The sequence below is a fragment of the Mesoplodon bidens genome, assembly GCF_964165515.1.
Source record: "Mesoplodon bidens genome assembly, chromosome: 14".
In the NCBI taxonomy this organism is placed as follows: Eukaryota; Metazoa; Chordata; class Mammalia; order Artiodactyla; family Ziphiidae; genus Mesoplodon; species Mesoplodon bidens.
This window is the reverse complement of record NC_138170.1, coordinates 51950355-51975183: the sequence shown is the minus strand read 5'-3', so window position 1 is coordinate 51975183 and position 24829 is coordinate 51950355. Positions and strand designations below refer to the sequence as shown.

At 46.3% G+C, this 24829-nt stretch overlaps 1 protein-coding gene across 3 annotated transcripts in view; it reads left to right on the top strand.

The window, feature by feature from the left end:
• The first annotated feature begins 8955 nt into the window (after positions 1-8955).
• The window catches only part of PRKCE (protein kinase C epsilon), a 550583-nt gene continuing 534709 nt past the window's right edge, over positions 8956-24829 (top strand). Inside the window, exons 1-2 of one of the 3 annotated variants that reach the window (XM_081254636.1) lie at positions 8956-9148; positions 10216-10760. In XM_081254636.1, coding sequence (XP_081110762.1) covers positions 10413-10760 — 348 coding nt within the window. In that variant the 5' untranslated portion in view covers positions 8956-9148; positions 10216-10412. Of the gene's footprint in view, positions 9149-9373; positions 10761-24829 lie in introns of those variants that run through there. The other 2 variants (XM_081254635.1, XM_081254637.1) reach the window with 2 other exon arrangements.

Below are 24829 nucleotides of genomic sequence, written 5' to 3'. Positions count from 1 at the left end.
CTGGAGCAGCAGCCTTTGCCTTGCAGGGCAATGAGGCGTCCTTGGAGACTCAGTTTCCAGGGAAATGGGAGAAGAGCCACCCACCAGTGACTTGATCATACTCAGATAAAGGGGGTAAGGTTGGTCTTGTGGGAGGCCCCATCTAGGGAGCCAGGTTCTGCTCTGGGCCCTGATCCTGTGTCCACTTGAGTCCCTTCCCTTCTCTGAGTTCCAGTTACTCTCATCTGTAAAATGGGGGACGATAATATTTGCTTTGAACTTGTGGTTGAGAAGTGAGTAGTAAAGGAGGGATAGACGTAAAATCTTCCTTAGAAGTTCAAAGTACAGAATAGTATTATTATACATCTGATGCTTGCGTCTGGTCTCACTTTCACCCCACGCTGCACTGCAGCATCTCCCAGGTTACCTGGAGGGAGGACCTTGAGCAAGTTCACTTGTGGGTGGAGAATTTCCCCCCACCAGGAAACAACAGGTGTCTCCCACCACGCCACAACTTTCACCAAAGATGAGGGCAACTTGGCATGTTAATGGGCAGAGACAGGGAGGGGCTGGAAGACGCTGTGCTCTCTAGACACTGTAACCCAGCACACTGCTTTCTCCTGTTTCTTGACCTTTATCTTGACTCGCACCTGCACCTATATCTCTCCTCACAACTGTAGAGTCTTTGTAGCAGTTTTTAACACATAAGATAGGGAAAGAATGAGGATAATGAAGAATGGATCAAATTTGTACTATAGGTTAACCCAAATGGATCATCCTAATCTCCAGCCAAGGGGAAGGGACCAAGTGGGAAACAGCTCTTTGCTCACCAAAAGCCATGCTCCCCTCACCCTCCTGGCACTTGAGCAGACTGTTTCCCTTGCAGCTATATGTGGCCATGTGACTAAGTCCTAGCCAATGGGATGTGAGCACCCTGGCCCATAAATACCTTTCTGGTTCCATGATCCTTCATGATCTTTTCTCTTTCTGGATGGGTCCATTGGCTACAATCCCCAGGGTGACTATGGAAGCCTGAGAGGAACAGGGCCACCCCTCTGACCTATTCATCCACTCAATACCGTTAGGTGAGAAAACATAAACGTCTCTTGTGTTTGAGCTTTTATATATTAGAGGCTGTATCTCCGTTAGAGCAGTTAGCCTACCTTAATTCAAACAGAGCAATATAGCCCACAAGCCCTGCCATCTCCAGGAAGCCCGTGCTGATCTCTTCCTTCTTTGCACCATCTATACCTCTATCCAATGCTACCTATGTTGCTTTCTGATCATTTCACAGGAACGTAAGCTAAAATTTAAACTAGGGACTCATGTCTTCCTTTTTTATTTTATGCCATGCCTAGCAAAGAGATGCTTAATAGTTTTGGATTAAATCTTCTCTTCCTTCTGTGCATTTAGTGGGAAGTTCCTCCACCAGGAATGCCATTTCTCTTTCTCTCTGATATTCTACCCCGTGTCCGTGTCCACTTTCCATCTCTCTTTCTCCACGGGGGCTTCCCTTACCACTCTAGGCCGTAGTGATCTTTCCTTCCTTCAAAGTGTACAGCACCTATGGTCACTCACCTGACATTTTCATCGAGAAAACATTTGCATTATTGTCTTAGCATTCTGCAGTGTAATTAATGATGCATTTAAGAGATGGGCAGAGGAAGAGAAGAACAAAAGAAACTGGAAAGGAGAAGCCAAGGAGGCAGGGAGAACATTTTAGAGAGCTCAGATGTCATGTAAACCAGGGGAAGAGAGCATTTTAAGGACAGAGGGGAAACAGCATCCCATGCTGCCGAGAGAGTGGCCAAGCGAGGTATTCACTCCCAAACTGGGCTTAGCAGGGTGGAGGTGACTCGTCCCCTCCATGAGAGAGGGCTCAGTGAGCCTCATGGCATGGGCTGAGGAGGGAGTGGATTGTAAGAAAATAGACAACGTGAGACTAGGTAATGCTTAACTTTAGGGAGGGAGGAGAAGAGGTTTGAGAGGTAGCTGGAGAGAGATGTGTGGTGACAAAAATATTTTTTAGGGTGGGTGAGACTTACTGATGGGAAAGAATGGTGGAGAGGGAGAGGTTGAAAGTGAGGAGTGAGGCGTGATCAGCAGTGGAGTCCCTGAAACGGAGGGGTGGGTAATGGATCCAGGGCACAGGTGGGGGCCTAAGCTGGAGGGACCCGCTTCCATGGCAACCGGTGGGATGGAGAAATGACACTCATCCTTTCTTCCTTCCTAGGTGGTTGTCGGGTTAAGTGGCAAAGTCAGGTCAGCCCCCAGCTGATGGCTTCTGTGTTCTTTCATAAAAGGAAACCAAGTTATCTGCTGGAATGAGGGGAGCAACCTCTGAGGGGACCCCAATCCTCTGCCACTCCCAGTGCTTCCCGTTCTGAATGTGACTTCTCCAGCAGGGTTCCTTGGCCATTTCTCACAACCCTCACCTCAGCTTTGGGAACTGACCAGCCGTCTTAAATCAAGAAAAAAGCAGGGTTGGTCTCTGTGGCCCACAGGGAGGCCCTTTGAGTTCTAGCTCCTCAAAAACCTGGACCGCAACTCTTTCATTTCTGTTTTTCCTGGACCTAGCATGGATTTAACTGGCAAACGGATGGCTTATTGCTCTAATGCAATGATAGGGACATAATTCTTCACTTGGAGAAGCCTAGTTGTTGAAAAAAAAAAGAACATTATTCACAGTATTTTCATACCGCAGATGCTCGCTGACTGCATCTGTCCCCTGCTCCCGATGGGCATGTGGGTAAAGCCAATGGTCCCGTGCCAGGTGGTCTGCCCCTTGACCTCAGCTTTTAAAGAAATCCTAGAGCTCCCAGCGTTTGGAGCCCCAGTCCGTGGACACAAGACTAAGCAGAGGCAGTCAGAGCGCTGGGCGCGCTTGAGTCCGCAAGAGGGCGCTGTCGGCCCGCGGAGTCCGGCGCGGTGGCCGCAGGCCCCGAGGTGTCCTCGCGACTCCGCCCAGCAGCCCCACTGACTTATCGCTACAGCCCCTGGTTGCCTTGGAGCGGAGCGAGCCAGCCATCGCCAAGGCGCTCATCTGGGCAAGGACGGGAGAGGCTAACAAGATTCGTGACCCTCTTCTTATTTCAGAGGGCCATCCTTGTGACGAATATTTATAGAGCGCAAACTTGTACCTACCATGTCCAGGGTAGTGGGGAGCAGGTATGGAGATGAGTCATATTTCAGAGAAGGGGCAGAATTAAGGCAGGTACCAAATAAGAGACTTACAGCTGACTGGGCAATAGGAAGTGAGGAGGAGGTGGTGGTGGGGTTCAGGGGGGACGATGCATAGCTTCAGCTGGGGAATAAGGACCGGGCCCACGGGAGATTTGGGCCTTAAAGGAGAGAAGGAATTGCCACCCTGCATCACATGTTGGTTGTAACAAAACCCGTGAATCTAACCTGTTCTGGTTTTACATTTGTTATAACTACATGATCCTTATTGGTAACGAGAAGCAATGTTCCCTGCCCTGGAGCCCCAGCTCCTTGATCCTGAGAAGTAAATTAGAAGTAGAAATGGATGAATCAAATGTCCAGAACTTGTTAGAGATCTATAACCTGATCTGAACAGTCAGATCAGTCATTCTGCTAATTGATAAAATATCCACAGGGAGCCTCGGGAAACAGCTGCTATACTTGGTGCAGGTATCATAAAACCATCTGCCGAAAATACATCTGATTGGTGTTAGGAGAGAAGAGGTAAAAATAGAGAAGTTGAGGAACAATAAAGTCCTTTGGTTTTCAGGAAGACCTCTATCAATATCATAGTCGCCCGAGAATTACTGTAAGTCTATAATATTGTATTTCACCCAGGCCAGTTAAACTTGAAACCAATACATTAAAACAAACCTGAACCTTAGATTTACAGAAATTTTGTTTCCAAGGTATTAAAATGGAATTGGGGTTATTATCATTACATGGCATTGCATTGGTTCCAGCATGACAATGTAGAAAAAAAGTGAACTTAAACTAGTAAGTGCAAGCATTGGTTTTGACCTCTAAATAGTGTTTTGGTTATTATGATTATATTTTTTAATTTTCTCGTGTGGCAAGTCATTTAACCTCTCTAGAACTGAGTTTCCTCATTTACTAGAGGAATGTAATAAGGATTAAGGATATAGGCCAGGTAATCTCTCAAATCCTGCAGAGTGAAACAAACAGGTTTTAGTTCTATTGAGTCCAAATGCCTCCTTGGTGCTGATTTGGTTCTGAAGTCGCTTTTGAAGGACCTGCAGGTCCTGTGAAGTTAGACATATTGAGGGAAGGGGAGGAGGAGCTTAGGTGGTTGCTAGTCTGACACTTGGTAGGATTCTCCAGTCACCGGAAGTCTTCTGTATGCCGTGGCCCAGGGCCATTGGGCATCCAACAGTCCCACTCTGATTGTGATAGCTGCGCTCCCTAAATGACTATAGCTCTTTCTGACTGTGCCATTTATCTGCCATTTACTATGTGCTACCTTGAATTATCTCTAGGCACCAGTTATATGAAGACAGGGTCTAGGGCAGTCTTCAGTGCTATTCACCAAATAGTCCAGGCTCCTCCCCTCTGCGGGTAGGAGAGCTTCCCAGCCCCCTCATGTCTGGGGAAGGGAGGCCACGTGATTCGTTCTAGCCAACAACTAGTGAGCAGAAATGGAGGTTAGCACTTCCGGTGGGCTATTGAATTGCCTGCGTAAGACCCTCTAGAGGTTCTTTTGCTCTCTGCCTGTGACCAGCTATGTTCCAGAAAGTGAGAATGACGTGAATGAGTGAGAATGATGCTGATATGCAGGCAGACCTGCAGCCAACCCTGCCGTGGACTTTCAGCAGTGTAACAAGATATCTCTGTTATTTTTAGACCTTGAGATTTGGGGACTGTTTATTAGAGCAGCATGAACTGGCCCATCCCAACTAATAAAGGGTCACTGTGTGTCATCATCTTCATTTCCTCGGTGCTCTAGATGACATGGCACTCATGGCACCGACTGCTAAATATATGAATGACTGCCTGAATTGATCGTTCTATCTCCCCCACTGGAGTAGGAATCATCCACGTATCTGTTTGTTCTCCCTAGAGCACCTGCCCCAGTATTCTGAACATAGCAGGTACTCAGTAGAGACGGATGGGTTAATTCATGGATTTAAAAGTCCCAAGATGCAGCCCAGCATCACAGCCAAAGAAGATGTGGTGTGTGATACTATTTTCCATATGGCACCTGAGCGAGTGGGGCTCAGGGTCAAAGGAACTGAGGAGGGAGGGGCACCAGGCCCTCTCCTGTCCACATCCACCTTTAAGCTCTATGGGGTTACCTCTGGTCCCTCCATCTCTCTGTAGGGTGTGAGTGAAGCTCGGTCTCTGGGTCATTGCAACAGAGTTTAGAGCAGAGACAGGGCCCAAATAAGCAGACATGGCGGGCCAGATATGGGCCAGAAACAGGAGGGTGGGCCTAGGGTGGGGTTAGAATTGGGGTTGGAACTAAGGTGGGGACTGAGCCAGGGCAGGGCCAACAAAACTCTGCAAGGTTTTCTACTGTTGTGCTCCTGCATATTCCATCATAGGGCCCAGGTGGTTGGACTCTGTTTCATGGAGCATGTGTGGAATGTATGAGAGACCCTGACCAGGCAGACCTTTGCAGAAGCCATTAACATCCTGTAAATGGCAACAACCAGCAGAGCAACAAGGCCATGAATCTGAACGCACTAGTCTAAGGTTCTGGCGCCCCTCCCTGCTTCTTTTTACCCAGCTCAACAATATCCACAGACCGTTTCATTTTTGATCAGATGGAGTGTAAAGCATCCTCAGACTTGGAGCTCGTTTCTCTGATATCCTGTGTTTGGGATGAGCCTTCTGGAGAAAAATTACAGAAGAGAAAAGTATCCATCCCTGAAAAATGTTTTTTTTAAAGTGTTAACTCCAGTTATGCTGTTTCTCCACTTTAGAGGGATCACTGTCTCTCAAGGAGGAAGTTCAGACTTCCTTTGCAGGCTTTACAAGGCCTTAATTATTCAGTCCAACCTACCTCACCTCCTCTTATCTCACAGGCCAGGTACACCCAGTCCCTTACTCATCCCAAACAGCCATGCTCTTACCTACCTGTGCTTTATACACTCTGTTCCCGTTGCCTCCAATGCCCTTTCCTCTCCTCTTTGCCTCTGAAGGAATTCCTGTTGAAAAGCCTAGGCCTGCAGGGTGATGCCTTCCCAGGCAGCCCCAAGCAAAGGGCTGATCCTTCTTCCGTGCTCTCCGAGAGGCTGGTGCAGCCCTCCATCGGCTACTATCATACTGCCCTGGGGACTCTTGCTCCATCGGCCTTTTTCCATGAGCCTTAATTGTAAAAGGAGAAGGTCACCATCCTGATCATTTTTGTCAAATTCTTCTATCACTTTTCTTCCCTCCCTCTTCCCTCTCCCAAAGATCACAAAACAACTAGGCCATAGTTGGAATCCAAAGGGTGTTTTACTCAATGTCTATACCCATGGCTGTCCTGTCTTTCAAGACTATATAGGGGCCAAGAGAAGGATGAAGTAGGCAATCATTTTTGATTGGAATTTTACATTGTAAAACTTCTGCCCTGCAAGGGCTTGTTTTTCTTTTCACGTGAAATCTGGAACAGAGGGTCATTTTAGACCCACTGCCCCTACTCCTCAGGTAAATTTAAGGGTTTCCCCCTAAAGAGGCTCACATCTGGCATCTCCATGGTGCCCCTGGAGGATACATATTTTCATTCAGGCAAGTTTGAGAGGAGGATGGTGAGAGGTTTATTTAGAAATAAGGATGTAATAAGGGCAGGAAATTAGCAATGTTTGTATGTAGACAACCAGCATTCTCCCTTTTTATTTAAGTATTCTTCCAACACAAAACAGAAAGTTTGTTTGGCCAAGTTTTTTAGTTACCCCACCTTCCTCCACCCCCAGACAGAAAGACTTGTAATTGAAAAGAAAGGTCACCCTGGGATTGGCTGCATTTGAGGATTGCAGGCTGATTTATTCACATGGTGTAACAAACATTCTGCTAAGAGGCAGATGCTGCCTTCCTGTAACCTTACCCAGGTCCAAGGAAATGGTATTAGAAATTTGTAGCTTACTGGTTTTAACAATGCCTGGTCACTGGGATGGCAACAGACCCTATTTAATATCATTGGGGTTCTTGCCTGGGGAGGTGGGGGGAATATAACATCATGCCAAAAGTTCAAGTTTAGTGTGTCTTTAATTCTAAACGTATTTCCTGTTGAACACACAGAAGAGGAGGGATTTTGACCAATGTCCTTCAATCCTTGTACTTCTCTGTTTGCAGGTAAGATAGGACTCACCCAGAGAAAGAGTAGAGAGAAGGTATGAAACACTCAAGAATCCCTAACTTCACAAAATCTGTGCCTTTCTCCACCGCCCCAAAGGGCTGGGGCTGGTGTGGGGCAAATGAAGCCCTCATCTCGGGCACAAAATTTCAGGGGTGCCAATAAACTCAGTAATACAAAGACTATTTTAATGCAATATTTTAAATTATTCAAAATTTGGATATTATATTCACCCTGGAATTCCACATTCATTTTGATTTTTTAAAAAGAATATTTCATTAAAATATTATTTGTCTTGATGGCCGAGTTTGTTGGTAGCCCTTCAATTTTGCCTCTTTGTCAGGCATCGTAGTCATCTCTCTCTAGCTCTTGTTCTGCTTCCAAATGCATTTTTAGAAGATCAAGCCCTATTTGCCATTCTCGCCCATCACATGCCCCATGAAGGGGGAAACATGTTTAATAAGAACAGATGATGGCAGTAAGAAACGAGGAGGGAAAAGTTCTGATGATCAAAGAAAGAAAGTTAAACCGCAATGAGATATCCCACCTGTGCTTTGTCAAACGGGCAGATTTTAAAATATGCCTCCAGTTGGTGGGAGTGGCTCTGGAAGGCATAACTTTTATAGCTTGACATTTTACATGTGAGCGGTCTCGACTGTCCTTAAGACTGCATGGTCGCTCTCTCTCTACCCCGCTGCTCCATCCAACAGGGCGGGCTTCGAGAAATTACTTCTAAGTTCAGGAGAGCGCAGTGGCTGCAGGCCTTCGGAGAGGATCTGCCTGGGGCTTTTCGGATCATTTTTGCGACCTGTGTGCTGCACTTGGTATCCTGTTGTTCCAGGGGCCTGCCTTCTTCTTCACCTTTAAAGCCTTTTTAAGCGTTTAAGCCACAGACAATGATAACCTTTTTTCCACTGAGAAAAAGTGATCGAGAGGTGGGTTTCAAATTTTGGCCGACACTATCCAGACTCGAGAGATAAACACTCAGCTTACCACGATTCCTACAAACTCCCTGACTTGACTTGGCACACGGGATAGGGCCGAGGTTTTCTTTTTCCGTTTGCACAACCCCCCGGCTCGCAGGTTGCGGAGATGACCTCTTCCCAGCGCTGTCCTTCTGCTGTTCCAGCCAGGGCCGCGACCGGGACCTCCGCGCTCTCCGCCCCGGCCTCCCAGGTTCGTGTCCCCAGGCGCGAGGCCGTCCCTCGCCGGGCCGCCTTCCCTGTCCTCGGCTCTCCGCGGAGGAAATTCTTCCCCAGCAGCCCAGGGCTCGCCTCACGTGATCAGCCGCCGCCGCGGCTTCCAGCGAGAGTTTAAAGGTTACGGAGGAAATTAGCACGGACACAGCTCTTCGCCCCTCGGAGGACGCACCCCGTTTTCGCGCAGCTGGGACGGCCGCTGTCAGCGCGCTGATCAGAGCCCAGAAGGGCACAGGCAAGGTCCAGAGTAAATATGAAGTCACTTCGTAAAATATAAACAAACACACAAACCGAGCCAGGGTGCTACTAAGCTTTCACTTGTCAACAAGTTCTCGCAGCCCGAGAAGTCTGGGACAGACCCCCAAAGGGAGAATGCCCCCAAAGAAAGGGAAGAGAGAATAAATGTTTTAAAACTAACACGGAGCCTTGCACGCCCCTCCCTTTCCCCCTTCCCCCACCACCGCGGAGCAGAGCGTCTCCGGACAGAATGACAGACAGACCGACCAATACTCCGCAGGCTGCCCTTGCCAGCCACGGTCCGAGGAGGGGTGGGGCCGGGGGAGGGTCCCGCGTCCTCTCCGGTTGCGCGACCCCTGCCACTTCTCTACTCTCGGCTCTAAAAGACAGTGTTGGCTGCAGAGCCTGGGGAGATGCGCGGCCCGCTCGTCTCCCGGCGGAGACCACAGACCAGGTATCGACAGCCGGCGGGCTCGCACCCCGGCCCCCAAGGCCGCCACTCCCCGGGGTCCCGCGCGGGGTCCCGGTCTGGCTCCTCCGCCCGCCGCCGCGACCCCGGCAGGCTCGCCCGCTCTCGACCGTCCTCTCCTCGGCTCACTTTTCCCGTATTGCTCCCCCAACCGGCAAAACTTTCTATTTCCCCAAACACAGGAGCGCGCCCGCGCGCGTGCACACACACACATACACACACACACACACACACATACACACACACTGACGTCTTTTGCGCATTTCCTGCATTAGAGGGAGGGAGACTCGCTCGCACACCGACGGAGGGAGAAGAGATCGAGGGGGAGAGCGGGCGGGCGGGCGGCGAGCGAGCGGCAGCCGAGAGCTGGGACGCGGGGAGCGCGGCAGGCGGGCGCCGGCGCCCGGGAGGTGGGGCCGCGCGGAGTCGCAGTCCCGTCCCCGCCGCCGCGCTGCGCACCGCCCGGTGCCGGCCTGCGCCCCGAGCCTTAGCGGCGGCCACCCCGACTCCCGAGCCCGCGCGGATGTGAGATTCCCGACTCCTGGCGCTTCCCGATCGCCGACTGCGGCGCGGCGCGGCTTCGCCCAGGAGGAGGCGGCCGGGCTGGCCGTGTGGCTTGTGGATTTTTTAAAATTTGGCTCCGATAGGACCATTTCCTCTCGACATGCATCCCTCCGGATAGACTGCACATCCCTTGGTCCATCCCCCTCCCCGCGCGGTCAGAGGCAGGCGCTGGGTGTGCGAAGAGGATCCGGGTTGAAATCTGCGCCCCCGGTTCTCGTCCCCGCCCCGTCTCACCGCCCCCTCCCCCTCCCGGAGTCGAAATTTCCCGGGGATTATGTTTCGGAAAGGTAGGTAAGCGCCGGGCGCGGCGCCCGCTTCCCCGCAGCCCGGACCCAGTGAGGCGGCGAGGCGACGACACAGCCCCCGCGGCTTGCAGCGGAGCCAGCACCTCATCTCCTCTTCTGGAGGTGCTGCTGTTGAGGGGGGGGAGAGACTTGCTCCAAACACGGACGTCCCCCAGCTCTCCCCCCCTCCCTGTTTTCCGTTAGGAACCCGGCGAGGAAATACATGCACTGGCTGAGAATCGCCCGCGCCAGGGCGCAACGCTACAAGGTGTAGGGAGAGTGTGCGGTGGGGCGAGAGGGGACCCAGGAGTCCCCGTGCTCGGAGCGCCGCGGGCGTCGGTTCTTCGTTCCTGCCCTCGGGGCGGACGGAGTGACCCCGGCCCCCACTTCCACCCCCGACCATGGTAGTGTTCAATGGCCTTCTTAAGATCAAAATCTGCGAGGCCGTGAGCTTGAAGCCCACAGCCTGGTCGCTGCGCCATGCGGTGGGACCCCGGCCGCAGACTTTCCTTCTCGACCCCTACATCGCCCTCAACGTGGACGATTCGCGCATCGGCCAAACGGCCACCAAGCAGAAGACCAACAGCCCGGCCTGGCACGACGAGTTCGTCACCGATGTGTGTAACGGGCGCAAGATAGAGCTGGCCGTCTTCCACGATGCCCCCATCGGCTACGACGACTTCGTGGCCAACTGCACCATCCAGTTTGAGGAGCTGCTGCAGAACGGGAGCCGCCACTTCGAGGACTGGGTGAGTTGGGCGCCTCCTGGTCCAGGAGCCCGGCTCTGGGGTTCCGGGGGAAGACTCTTGGCCTTGGCTTTGGTCGTGGGGCGCGGGGTCTTAGTGCCATCTGAGGTGTGTGTGTGTGTGTCTCAATTACTTTGGGGAAGCACAGTCCACTTCGTAGTTGGGAAGAAGCAGGCATTGGGGCAAGGAAGAAGAGACTTGGAAAGAGGGTAGGGCCCTCTACCCGCTCCAGACAGCGGGTGCTACAGGGAGCTCGCAAGCGGGGAGCCCCGAGCCGCGGGTGCTGAAGGTTGGCGGAGAACCCGGCGCCTTCCGCAGGCGCGCGGTGGGCTGGCTGTGTGTGATTGTGTGTGTGTGGGTTCCTCCGTCCTTGGAGAGGCACGTGGAACCCTAGACTGAAGGCTTCTTGCACGTCCTGGCTTTGTCCTGCGTAGCACTGAGGAGCTGTTTTATCTTTCCCTCCGGGAGGAAGCTAGCTCGTTTCTATTCTGTTGCCTGGCAGTTAGCTCATTTGCTGACATACGGGGAGAAAAATGCCTTCTCCTCTAGTCCCCTCCAGGGTCCCAGAAACATCGGCCGAGCTGGTTTTGCCCAATGCATTGCCTATCCATCCGGAACGAGGGTTGTATTCTACAAATGGTTCTGCTAGTGAGTAATTGGAAGTCAGTGCTTTGAATCCGACTTCAAGTTATATCGTTTCCCTGTTTTGATTTTCAAGACACTGTGCAATGAGATACTAAGTCTGAGACTGAGTTAATTGATTACATTGTCAAAATATTAGAGACTTGGAAACAGGCCTTGTGCACATACTATAAGCCAAATGCATTAAACCTTGGCATTCGGAGAAGCAGGGAGAAGCAACCTTGCTTTAGCTCTTTTTTAGAGGGAAGGTGTTCAATTAGGAAATGGATTTCTTTATTTTCAGATTTGTTACTTGTTTCCACCAGGAGCAGGTATGGCTCTGGGTATATATGTTTTCAGGGTTCTTTGGTCTACCCAAAAAGAGAGATATCTGATCCTCATGGAGAGGTGTTTAATTATTGAAAATGAATAACTTCATGATTGTCCTATGGTCAAAGGTTGCACATGAATCACCTTGGCATATTGCCTTACATATATATACATATACATATACGTACACCCATATATATATATACATATATAAATGTATATATATTTTAAGGATATGGAATTTTAGGGGAAAATAGGAAAAAGCCTCTTCCCTTTATGCTCACAGCTGTGATGTAGTCTGCCCGAAACCATGGTTACGGGGCTTACAGGGAAGCTCCAACAAACCACACCACGTACAGCCCTAGAAGATTGTGGCTTACACTTTGGGAAGCAGGCAAACCTTTATGGAATCCCAAAGAACACAGTGCTATTCCATTCCATTCCAGTTCACCAGTAGCCCTTGCCACTGCCTCCCTCCCCCCACTGGCGTTCCCACTCATTCCCCATTTCCTCTCCACACTGGCCTCCAGTCCTTTCACTCATGAAAGCGGTGCATGTCTGAGGGGGAGCTGAAGGTATAACTAATTTCAAAGCCAGATCTTAGCACCAAACACCTGTGGTTTTCAAGTTGTTGTTGTTTTAGAACGTGAAGGGGAAGAAAAAGCTATGACTATTGTAGTGAGGAGATGGGGCCTTTGCCTTGTATTCAGATGAAAAGGTTGGACAGTGAGGCAGAGAGCAGGTAGGGTGAACAGCAGGTCTGCTTTTATCCACACGCAGATGCTGGTTGGAGGGAAAGGTGTCTGAGTGTCTCTGATGATGCTTTGCTGGGGCCCACCCAAATCTTGGGCACATTGGGGCACCATCCCCACTTTGGAGCACGTCCAGTGAAATGTGCATTGGGCACTAGTCTTGTTTGGCTATCATTCTCTAAGGTACTCAAATTCACGTTGAACTTGGCCCTAGACCAGATCATCTGGTGCACAGGCAAGTTTCACAGACAAGGACGTTGAGTCCCGGAGCAGCTAAGTGGGTACCTGAGGTCATGTGACAAGCAAAGGGGGCAGAGTTGGAAGGAGGGACCACACCTCCTATTGCTCATGGCTGGCCCAGTAGAGAACTGACCCCTCTGGCCTCCCAGTCTAATTTTCCTTGCAGAGTCATGTGCTGTGCCCCTGATGTTTTTATTGTACATGATAATTTAAACTGCTTTCAAAATCAGTGTATCTTTTGCCTTATAGCAAGTGTGAATTAGGTATGACAGGTATTGAATAGATTCAAAAACTTGAGATACAGAAAGGCCAAAGTCACAGGATGAATCCGGTAGTGGAGCTTGTTCTGTTTGCCCATTTGTGGTTGTTTCCACGAGGATTCTTCGGCCACTCTGGCTCTTCCAGACTGAGGGTGAGGATGCAGCAGCAGAGGTGACTGGCCCTTGGAAACAGACAAGCTGCAACTTGGGTGGCTAAGGTCACCTTTCCCATCCCCGTCGGCCAGGGGACACCCACAGAATCACACCTTTGGGTAGAATTTCCTAGGCTCTGGCTTCTATGCTCTTCACCTGACAGTGATGACGAGATGTGGCTGAGAAATCTGGCCTGGAGTAAGGAGATGCAGAGGGCATGCAACAGCCGCTTCTCTCATTGCCGTGGGACATTTCATTCAGCTACATGATGAATTCCCATGTAGTCACTGAGTTCCTGTTTTGTGCTCGGATCCAACCAGGGACGTTTAGCTCTCTGGGTAATCCAGGAATAAAATATACCATGGTTACTCTCAGGAGGCTTGGTTTCACTAGGGAAATGACACTGAATAGATCCATATAGACACTTAAGTAGCAATTATGTTATAAATGAGTGGTACCTTAAGTATGTTACAGGAGTTCCAAAAGGGAGTGTGCTGGGATGGCTGGAAGTATCTGGAGGTTCCTGGAAGCAGGCATGAATTGGGTGTGAAATGATGGGTAACATTTAAAGAGATATTTATAAGAGGAGACAGTGTTCCATGGGCACGGACACTCTGGAATAAAGGCAGAGAATGCATGTGGTCAGAGACACATGGCTGAAACTGAGGGTGCCTGTCAGAAAGGACAAAGGCAAATTTGAGGTTTCCCAAATTTAAGACTTTTATCTGAGTGCTGCCTGTACTATTACATATTTACGTAATATTTTTAAACATTGATGCTTTTATTTCCCACTGAAGCCCAGTATTCATGAAATCACAGGTTTGGATATTGTAGTTACAATTTTTCTTCATTTATATTAACATAAACATTGGGCCTCTAAAAGAAAAAGAAAAGTTTATCTCAGATGCCTCTTAAAATCATTAGTGCTACGGGGGCCACCCTCTGGAAACACTGGAGTGGGAGAAAGTTTAGAAAATTGAGGTGGATTCTAGAATGCTTAAAACCAGGCTGAGATCATTATTCTCCAGACCATGAGAGATGTATCAGTTATGATGACAAAAGGGATTGCTTTAAAGAAAGCTTATGACCGAGAGAGGGGAAGATTTCATTTGTACTTGAAGCAGAATCCCATTAAATACTATTGCCATAGCTTGTTTCCCAAGAACTAGGTAATGATGCTACTCAGACTTTGGTGTGCAGAAGAATCACTGGTTGAGGGGCTTAAAAATATAGGTTCTCCTGCCCCACCTTCAGAGCTTTTCATTCTGTAATTTAGGACGAGTGCTGGGAATACTCATTTTTAACAAGATGTCCTGGAGATTCTGACCAGACCATACCTTAAGAAACACTGAATTAGAATAGAAATTGTGGGCAGGAGAAGCCTCCAGATAATTAATGTACCAAGACTTTGTACATAGAAATGTCCTGAGATTTTTGAATGGACTTTTATCATTCCTAAAGCAAGATTTAGAAGCAGGATTAGGTAGACTAGACGTATTGGGATTCCCATGAGAACCAGAGGCTGAATGGATGCTGGCTGGAGCAGCGCTTGCAGTTTAGGACAGATGATGGGGGAGCAGGGGGATGGCGGGGGGGGGGGGTGGAGCGTGCCGCTACAGCTGGCTGGTGCTGCCACACTCTGGGGTTGGCTCTTTGTCCCCTCAGTAGTCTATATCCTTAGCCTCAGTTCTCTCCTGTTCTCCCCTTCCTGCCTCTGAAGATAGCTTTGGTCGGTGTCACTCCCATGCTTCATCCTGTGGAAGAGGCACTCGTAACAGTGCTATAATGACAGAAAGTCATTGTCTGAGAGGTGGTGTGGCGGAGCACCTAAGGGCAGAGCGCTGGAGCCTGGCTGCTTGGGCTTCAATCTCACCTCTACCACCAAATACTTTTGAGACCTTTAGGGAGTGATTTAACCTGTGTTTCTGTTTCTTCCTCTGTAAAAAGTGGGGATAGTACAAGTCCCTACCTGTAATGAAACGGGCTTGTCGTGGGGATAGAAGGAACACATAAAGTGCATAAGCCAATGCCTGGCCCTCAGTCAGGGCTCTGTGAATGTTTAACAACTATAGCTATCATTGTTATGTCCCCCTAAACCTACCATGGGGCTGGCCCTGGAGAAGGTTCTTTCCTGAGTTGATTATTATACAGGACCTAAGGAAGCCAGTTTTTCTTAGCCTCCAAAATGTTTTTCATTCGGGGAGTCTCATTTGGCAAGGAATGGGACTCTAGTGTTTCTGTTTCATTTTTCCAAAGTAGCGCATTGACAGGGCTTCTCAAAATTATCCCACCCTGCTGACCCTGGGGGATAGCCTGATGCCCCTTTTGGAGAGGTTAGGCTTGGGGGGCTGGCGTTTCCCCTGGGCCCCAAAGCCCTTGGGGAGAGTCTTACAATGCAAAAGCCAAACAGAGGGGCCTAGTGGTTCAGATGATGGTGCCCTGGGCAGAGCCTGAGGACACGTGTTCCAGTGAAACTACCCTAGCTGAGTCTGTTCTGCTGGTGGCCTGAGCACGTGTTGATATATGCTGCCTAAAGGCCCATCTCCTCTGTCTTCAGGACTCTTGTAAGGCAATCTTTCGGAGGATTTCTGAAAACTTCTATTATCATTTAAATAGAGTGAGGTGGGATGGTCTGGAAAGGGGCTCCGAAGCCCTGGGAGGGGTCCACACCCACTTTGTGGGCACCTGTGCCTTGAATTCATCCCCCAGCACCTGAGGTTCCAGATCTCTCCCTGCTCTACTTCCTACCGACTCATATAATACTTACCATCTAATTAAATATTGCTCCCCACGGCACATAATTACTTATTTAACAACTACCCTAAGAGTTGATTCTTGACCCAGTGCTATCATAGGGAGCTGCTTGACGTCGGGTGCCCGAAGTTAAAGGGCCTCGAGCCTCATGGGCTGTCAGGCCTTGTCTGTCTGTCCTGTTCCTCTTTCTCTGTCTTTGACCAGCAGCAGCTCTAGTGAATATTTAAGACCATCAGCTCCCTAACTCCTCAGTGGGCTCCTCACCCTGAATCTGTGAGCTCTAACTGCAGGATGCCTGGACCCGTCACTAGTTGTGTGTCTTTGGGTACGTGACTTAGGCTCTTTAAGTCTGTTTCTTTGTTTGTAAAATGGGAATATAATAGTTCTTACCTCTTAGGGTTGCTGTGAGAAATAAGAGAATCTATGTAAAGTTCTTAGCAAGGGGCCAGGCTACAGTACATTCTAACAATTTTTTATTAATATTTGAAGGGTTATGTGCATGCATTCATAGTTTTAGAATCTTAAATCAGAACATATTGTCTGGTGAAAGATACTTTTCTCTTTGATTTGTGAATGTATTTATATGAGAAGTCTCACATTTTCTAAAAATAAAGTTGATTTAGTTACACTTAACAATTGCCTTTTTGGAAATATTAGAATTACTTGAAATGAGATTGTTTCGGAAAGTCTAGAACTGTGACCACTGGAGTCAAAGGTTAATTATTTATTGAAGCATATGAGTAATTGGAAATAAGAATACTTGGGAGCTGCTCTTTTGGTTTTGCTGTACCAATTTCGTCTAGTTTCATGGGTTTAAATACATTCTCAGTGCTGTTGACTCTAAATTCCTAATTCCAGCCCATACCTGCTCTTGAGACTCAGAACTCATATATGCGACTGCCTTCTTGTCATGGCCATATGATGGTATAAAGGGCATCTCAAACTCAATTATGTCCCAACCTGATGTCCCCCCTCCCCAGTTTAAGCCTCTCGTAGTTTTCCCCATCTCAAGAAATGGCCACTCCATCCTTCCAATTGCCCAGGCCATTCTTGACGCCTCTCATTCTCATGCACCCCGCCCCGTATGCAGTCCCCCAGCAACATCTCTTGTCTCTGCCTTCAAAATATGTCCCAAATCTGATCAGCTTTCCATACCTCTGCTGACGCCACTCTGGCCCAAGTCCAAGTCATCTCATGCCTGGATTATTTCAACAGCCTCCTAAGTGGTACCCCCTGCCCCAACTTCATCAGATCATGTCACTCTGCTCACAAACCTCTCAGGGTAAAAACCCTTATCACCATATGTAAGGCCACCATGGTCAGACCTCCTGTTATGACCTCTCTGACCCCATGGCCCAGTACTCCTCACTGTTCAGTCCTCTCCCAGTCATATTGACCCACTTGACACCCTTATACTTAATCACTATGTTCCTGCCTCAGTCTTTGCACCTGCTATTCCATCTTTCTAGAATATTCCTTCCTCAGATACCCTCATGGTTCAAGTCTTTACTCAAATGTTACATTCTCAGTAAGGCCTTTTCTGACAATCCTGTCTAAAATTTTACTCTTCTCCTTGAAACTTTATATGCTCCTTTCCTGCTTTATTTTTGCTTTTTAGCTCTTATCTACCTTATATATTATATAGTTTTCTTATTTGTCTTCATCTCTAGCACCAGAACAGAGGTTCAATAAATGTGGAGGGTTTTGTTCACTGCTCTATTCTTGGTACTCAAAACAATTCCTGGCACACTGTTGCATTAAAGAATGAATTTAGTCAAACAAAGGTGTATTCCCCTAGCACCCTCTGTGGTCTAGCACTGTGGTAGATACTGGGGGCTTGATAAAGCAAAAGTGGTGTATGGTATCATTCCTGCCTCTGAGGAGTAGGAAGGCTAGCTGGGAAGACCAGTAAGATAAGCAGTTGAGTGAATTCCTTAAACGATCTTTCTGTATGGTTGAAAGAAGGATAAGGCAGAAGAAAAGGATATATTATTTTATAAAAATCTATGGGATCCTTGAAGATGTTTTTATGAGAGAATGCTGTATTATTTCCATGAGGCAATTTGCACCAAGCTGAAGCATCTCCATCAAGTCTGAGGTTTCTTTATTTTTTATTTTTTTCCAGCCTACTGAGATATAATTGACAAATAAAAATTATATACATTTAGGGTGTACAGTGTGATGATTTACTATACATATACATTGTAAAAAATTATATATGTATATATATATACACAGACAGACATATATATTCTTTTTCAGATTCTTTTCCATTACAGGTTATTACAAGATATTGAATATTATTTCCTGTGCTATACAGCAGGTCCTTGTCAAACCATTTTTAAGGGTGGAAGCTGTCACAAAAAAATAAAAGTTCCAAAAAGTATGCAGTTTCCTCAAAAAACTAAAAATAGAGTTGCCATATGATCCAGCAATCCCACTCCTGGGCATATATCTGGACAAAACTATAATTCAAAAAGATACCTGCACCCCTATGTTCATAGCAGCACTGTTCACAATAGCCAAGACATGGAAACAACCTAAATGTCTATCGGCAGATGAATGGATAAAGAAGATGTGGTAGATATATATAACGGAGTACTACAGCCATAAAAAGAGAGTGAAATAATGCCATTTGCAGCAACATGGATGGAACTAGAGATTATCATAGTAAGTGAAGTAAGTCAGACAGAGAAAGACAAATACCATATGATATCACTTATATGTGGAATCTACAATATGACACAAAAGAACTTATCTGTGAAACAGAAACAGACTCACAGACATAGAGAACAGACTTGTGGTTGTCAAGGGGGAGGGGAGGCGGGAGAGGCATGGATTGGGAGTTTGGGATTAGTAGATACAAGCTACTATATATAGAATGGGTAAACAACAAGGTTCTACTATATAGCACAGGGAACTATTTTCAATATCCTGTGATAAACCATAATGGAAAAGAATATGAAAAAGAATGTATATATATGTATAACTGAGTCACTTTGCTGTACAGCAGAAATCAACACAACATTGTAAATCAACTATACTTCAATAAAATAAATTTAAAATAAAAAAAATAAAGGCTACAAATGCTGTATAACCATTACAGAGCAAAATGATTGTCTGAGGTTTCTGAAAGAGGGAACTGTATACCCTGTGAGTGCTCAGGGCCCATGCAAGGTGCTGTGATAGGGGGAGAAGGAAAAGGCCCACTTGTCTTCCCTTTGCAGAGTTTAAAACTAAGTTTAAATTTTCATAAGGGCTTTAGATACAGCACCCTTTGTAATTGGCAGCAACAAGAAGTGAAATTTTACATTCCAGCACCTGAACTCACAGAGCTCATTGAAGCACAGGCAGACAAAGCTTCCAGGGGTTTCACTTAGTTGAAAAGAACTCTGGAGCAGGCCTGCAGTATTTAACATAAATAAAAGCTACACTTGGCAAAACATTATATTTCTCTTCAGGTCCCTCCGGATATATATATGGGCTTGTTAAGTAATTACAATCTATTATAATGCTAATTAGCAGGCTGCACCTGTTTGAAATCTAATTTTCTGGCAGAAACCATGCAAAGTGGGCAAAACTCTGCACTGTGCTGGGAGAACGGGAAGGACAGGAGTGGACTGTTGTCCTTGTACCTGGCCGACCTCTAAACAGAATGGAAACTCCAGACAGAATATGATTGAGCTCTGTAGTATCTATTGCCTGGGAGGAGGAGGGGCACAAGCCTGTCACCAGATCCAGGTTCAGGAATGAGGACCTCCCCCCATCCCCCGTCCTGGTCCCCTCTACCTCACCTTGAAGTCTCAGAGAGTTAGTTTTGAAGCTAGTGAAAAGTCACTTTCATTTGCCAGCAAGGAATAAACTCATTGAGCTACTGACCCAGCTTCAAGGTGTAATCAGGTTCAAGAAGGGTTTAGCAGGTGCATCTATGATTAATTATTGATGAAAAAATTGACTTGGAATTTGCTTATGTCCTTCTTGAATAGATTTGTTTGTTTTTTTCAGACTAGAGCAATTCTTGGTGTCCATTGTCTTTCTGTAGCCAGATGTAAGCATCTTGTTTTCTTTTTTAAAATAAATTCTGGGTTTATTTATATATTAGGAAAAAAAGACTTTTTTTTTTTTTACATCAGTCATGGAGTCACAGAAAAATTGAGAAGAGATACAGAGATTTCCCATACACCCACTATGTATGCATATGACCCCTCATTATCAGCATCTCCCACCAGAGGTATATTTGTTACAACTGATGAACCTATACCATAATCAAAATCACCCACTGTCCATAGTTTACATTAGGGTTTGCTCTTGGTGTTGTACATTCTGTGTTTGGACAAATGTGTAATAACATATATCCATCATGCTAGTATTATATGAAGCAGTTTCACTGCCCTAAAAATTCTCAGATGTAAGCATCTTGTGAGCAGACGTGTCTTCAACGCCAGTCAGAGTATGAGCCACTCAGAAGGTGCATGTAACCTACTCACTCATCCGTGGGCTGAGTAAAAGGTTGCCTCTTTGGAGTCTGTCTTGTAGAATCTCAAATAGGCAGCCCTCTTTCATCAGACTAACTTAGCTTTTGCCCCTCTTAGAAGTTCATCATCCAGTACAGTGCTGAAAAGAAGGATGGTGGAACCCACAAAAGATTCTAACCAGTGGACAAAGAGGAGTCTTCCTTTATCGTTCCAGCCATCCTTTCAGCCATTTAGTGAATATTCACTGAATACCTTATATGCCAGGCACCATGCTAGAAGCTGGTCCCCGATCTCATGGAGTGTATAGTCTAGTAGGAGACACAATATTAATCAAGGAATAACACAAATGTCCTGCTATGTAAAATTACAGCTAAGAAGGAGAGCTCTTCACAAAACTTTCAGAGCCTGGGGACACCTAGACCTCACCTCTTCAGAGTTGGATTGGCTAATGCCTTTTTCTTTCCCTGAAAAATTTGTTGAATGGTGAGTCAGGTGACTTCTATTACCAAGTGGCATTGGACCTTAAATTCCACATCTGTGAAAGCAGGAGTTTGCACAGTCTAGAGACTTAGTAAGGCCTGTGTGAACAATGATCCTGACTTGGCTGTCTGCATTTGGGGCCTTGACTGTGCTCAACCTAGCACTTGATAGTATTTTATCTTTATTGTTCTCCACGTAGCTAAGTCTTGTCTCCCCTGAAAAACTTCCAGCTTCTGCCTTTTCCCCTCCTCATCCTTCTTTGTTGTTGTGACCAAAATCACAAAGGTATTTTTGAAAGCTCACTTCTTTGCCTAGTGTTCAAGACCCACAAGAATACATTTATTTTTTAAATGGAGCCCTCTCTCTGTATCCTTGAGCCATTCAAAGGATATTCTAAAAACAAACAAGCAAGCAGAATTTCTAGAATACAGGGTCTGTGAATCCATCTCTCTACCTTCCAGACTGATGATTACCTAAATTGTTTTGGTCAGCTGATCGAATCATCAATCAGCCAGCAAGGATGGAGCATGTGATCGACCAGTATTTGCCAGCATATCTTTCAAATATTTTCAGGTTGCTGTGATCAAAGAGTTTGGGAAATGTTACAGAGTCAAATGTACATTAGTATATTAAAGACTCCAAGATGGCCTGTAGTAAAGGGACTTGTGTAACTCTGTATGTAACCACTTATTTCCAAAATTATTTTTGTCATAGAATGCTCTTATTTGTTAAAAACTATTAGCACCATAGAGCTAGTGTTTTGTGGACATATTTTGCAAAATATTATAATTAGAAAAAAGAAGGAATGGACTTTCCTCAAGTGGGCCACTTGGGGATTCGAAGGTAACTCCCTTTTATGAAAGTGAACTCGAGGAACTGTGGGAATTCACAGAAGGGGGGATTACTGTGGGTTCTGACAGTTGGCAGAGGCTTCTTGGTAAGATTTGGAGCCAGTCCTTGTAGAAAATGGAATCTGAATAGACAGGGAAGGGAGCCTCTAAGTTGAAAGGAGAGCATAAAGAATATTGGACTGGCAGTTTCTAGCATTTTGGGTTATGAGGGCAGTCAGGAAATCAGTGAGATTAAAGTAAGAATGCATTCCAGAAATAATTGCTTCAGTAAAAAAACACACACAACCCCCCCCCCCAAGGAATAAGATATCCAAAGAAAGGGAACAGTGAGTAGCATGGGGTATTCATTCATTAATCTATCCATCCATCTAGCCGGCCAGCCAACTAGCCAGCCAGCCATTCAACAAATATATATTGAATACTTTCTATGTTCTAGGAATTTTGCTCAGAGCACAGTGTTGAACAAAATCACTCATGATATATTGAACTCTTTATTAGCAAGGAAATCTATCCTGAGGGCTAACCTCAATCTCTCATCCTGTATTTCCAGTTAATTTTCCTTTGTTTATTTCTTGATAGGCCTAATAGAGATGGAGAATAGCTTTGTAGCATCCTTCATGTAATTGAGTGGTGGCTTGTTCAAATTCATGAACATAAAAAAAATTGTGTGGGCTTTGGAGTCAGTCCATCCTGGGTTGAATTCTGGTTTATCAGTTTTGACTGCATGATCTTGGGCAAATTATTTAACTTATATCTGTACCAGTCTCTTATCTATAAAGCGGAATAAGAGCTATCTTGTAGAGTTATTGTAGTATTAGATGAGAAATGTAAAAGTGCCCAGCTTCTAGCAAGTTTTAAAAAAAATGGTAGTTAATTATTATTGGGAAATATCTGCAATTAATATTTATTACTAGATACAGGTAAAATTGTGCTTTGTCTGAAGATTTTGTTCAGTAATTCCCAGCTAAGGAGTCTTAAGCCAAACCTTCTTCAGTCCCTACTTCCCTCCCTCCCTGAAATAAGCTAGCAACAGGAATTCAGGGTTTGCTAATTCCAAGTGTGCAGAACTAGAATCCCACACTTAGCTCTTCTTAGGTGACCCCTTGGGGTGGGAGGTACAGGGAACATAGATGACCTGCCCTTGGGCTCTCTTTGGTCCTGATGGACAGATCTTCCCAACAAATTGCTCCCTCTTGCCTTTTTAAGAAGCAGAGACAGTGTTGCATTTTGACCTGAACAACACCTGTATCAGTTTGTGAGCCTAAAGTGGTAACAGGTTTGAGGGTTTTTTAACAGCCCAGTTTGCTGTGGTCTAGGTGTATGTCCCATTTCTCTGGGCCGAAGCATCTGACTTCATTTCCCTACTGTGTGTGTCTTCTGTAAGCCCAGCCTCCAATGCAGTGCATGCCGATCGCTCTGTTGTCCTAGCCGAAATGCTGGCAGCACCCAAAGCCACTCCATTTAGAGTAGGACTTTGCTTTTGACCCAGACACTGGAATTGCTAAGGAGTACCAAGAATTGAAGAATAGCCAGTCTTTCGAAAAGATTACTGTGTACTCATAAGGAACTATACATTTACTTGTTAATTTTCTGTTAAGACCCTTGGTCTTTCAGCTCAGATTTCATTTTAGATAATTTATATTGAAATAAGAAAAATAAGTGTGGCAGATAGCTCATCTGCCCTTCTTTATGGGTCAGTTCTCAGAAACTGCCTTTTCTTCTCTTCAGCCATAAAAGTCCTTTTCTTCCTTCAAATCCTTCTTCAGACTTCACCCAGGAGCAGCAGGTCTGGTTCTTTTGTAGCTTTATGACTTTGTGAAAATTCACTTAACATCCTCAGACTTTGGTTTCCTAGTTTATGAAAAGCATTAGTACTATTTTTCATTTTAGAGAAGACTATCTCATTTAAGTTACAGGTGCCTTAGTACTAATTCAGGACGACAGCTTTAGGACTGGTTTTCGTATCTTTATTAGTCTGGTTCTCCGGAATCCAGAGGATTTGTGCGAGAGTTGTATGGTAGCACTAAATCCCATTTCTGGGTGCTCAGAACCAAGGATAGTCTCCCCCCACCCCAGGAGCTTATAGGATAGAGTCCAGCCCCATCATCCTGCCAGACATTCAGGGCCCTGCATGGCTTGCCCCCTGCCCCGTTTAGCGGATCCCACATCTTCTACACTCGGAACCTCCTCCACGAGGGCTTGTTCCTGTCCCCTGTGCCCAGTGTTTCCTTGTGCTCTGATCCCCCACGTCCGTCTTCCTGGGATAGTCTTGCTACCCAACCAAGTCTCGTCCTTTTTGGGCCATCATTCCTAGAACTCTTCAGGCTACTGCTCTTTTGGCCTTTGGAATCCTGGTGTGGTTTCCCATCTGTGCCCTCCATTTACAAGTATTGCTGACTGGTGTTGACGACCCCATACCCTCTGTCTCTGTTCTCTCACAGAGGCAGCAAACGTCTCTGAGAGGAAAAACTCGTGCCATTTTGTGCTAACACTTGGCATATTGCCTTGAACATAATAGATACTTGCTGGGCCAAAAAATTTTAACGTTAAATACGTTAAATAGATTTACCTAAAAAAAGATGTCCTTTAGATGTTTGTTCTGGGATGTTCTCCTTCCTTCTATGACAGAAAAGAATGTCATATTTTAAAAATTACACGCACACACATCTGTATGTGCTTTAAAAAGAAAAAGACAAGAGAGAGTGCTGATACATGGGGAGAATTTTTATCTTTTACTTTTACTTCAGCATTTTTAAAAAAATTAATAAACTTTATTTTCTAGAGCAGTTTTAGGTTTATAGAAAAATTGAACAGGCAGTACAGAGAGTCCCATAAACTCCCTCTGCCCCCCCCACCCCAGGTTTCCCCTATTATTTTATATATATTTTGACTTTTAAAAAAGCAGGGGAAAGATGCAACACAGCCACTGCAAATTGAGGCAGGTGGTGTCATGGTTAAATGCAGAGGCTTTGCATTAGAGGGAGGTGGGTTCTAATCCTGGTTGTACCACTGAACCAGCTGTGTGACCTTTTGACAAACTGGGTAACTACTCTGAGCCTTCATTTCTTCATCCGTAAAACAAGGGTCAGTAATATCTACCTATTACTATTGTGTTGTTTGGAATAAATAATATAATGCATAGAAAGTGCTTAGAAA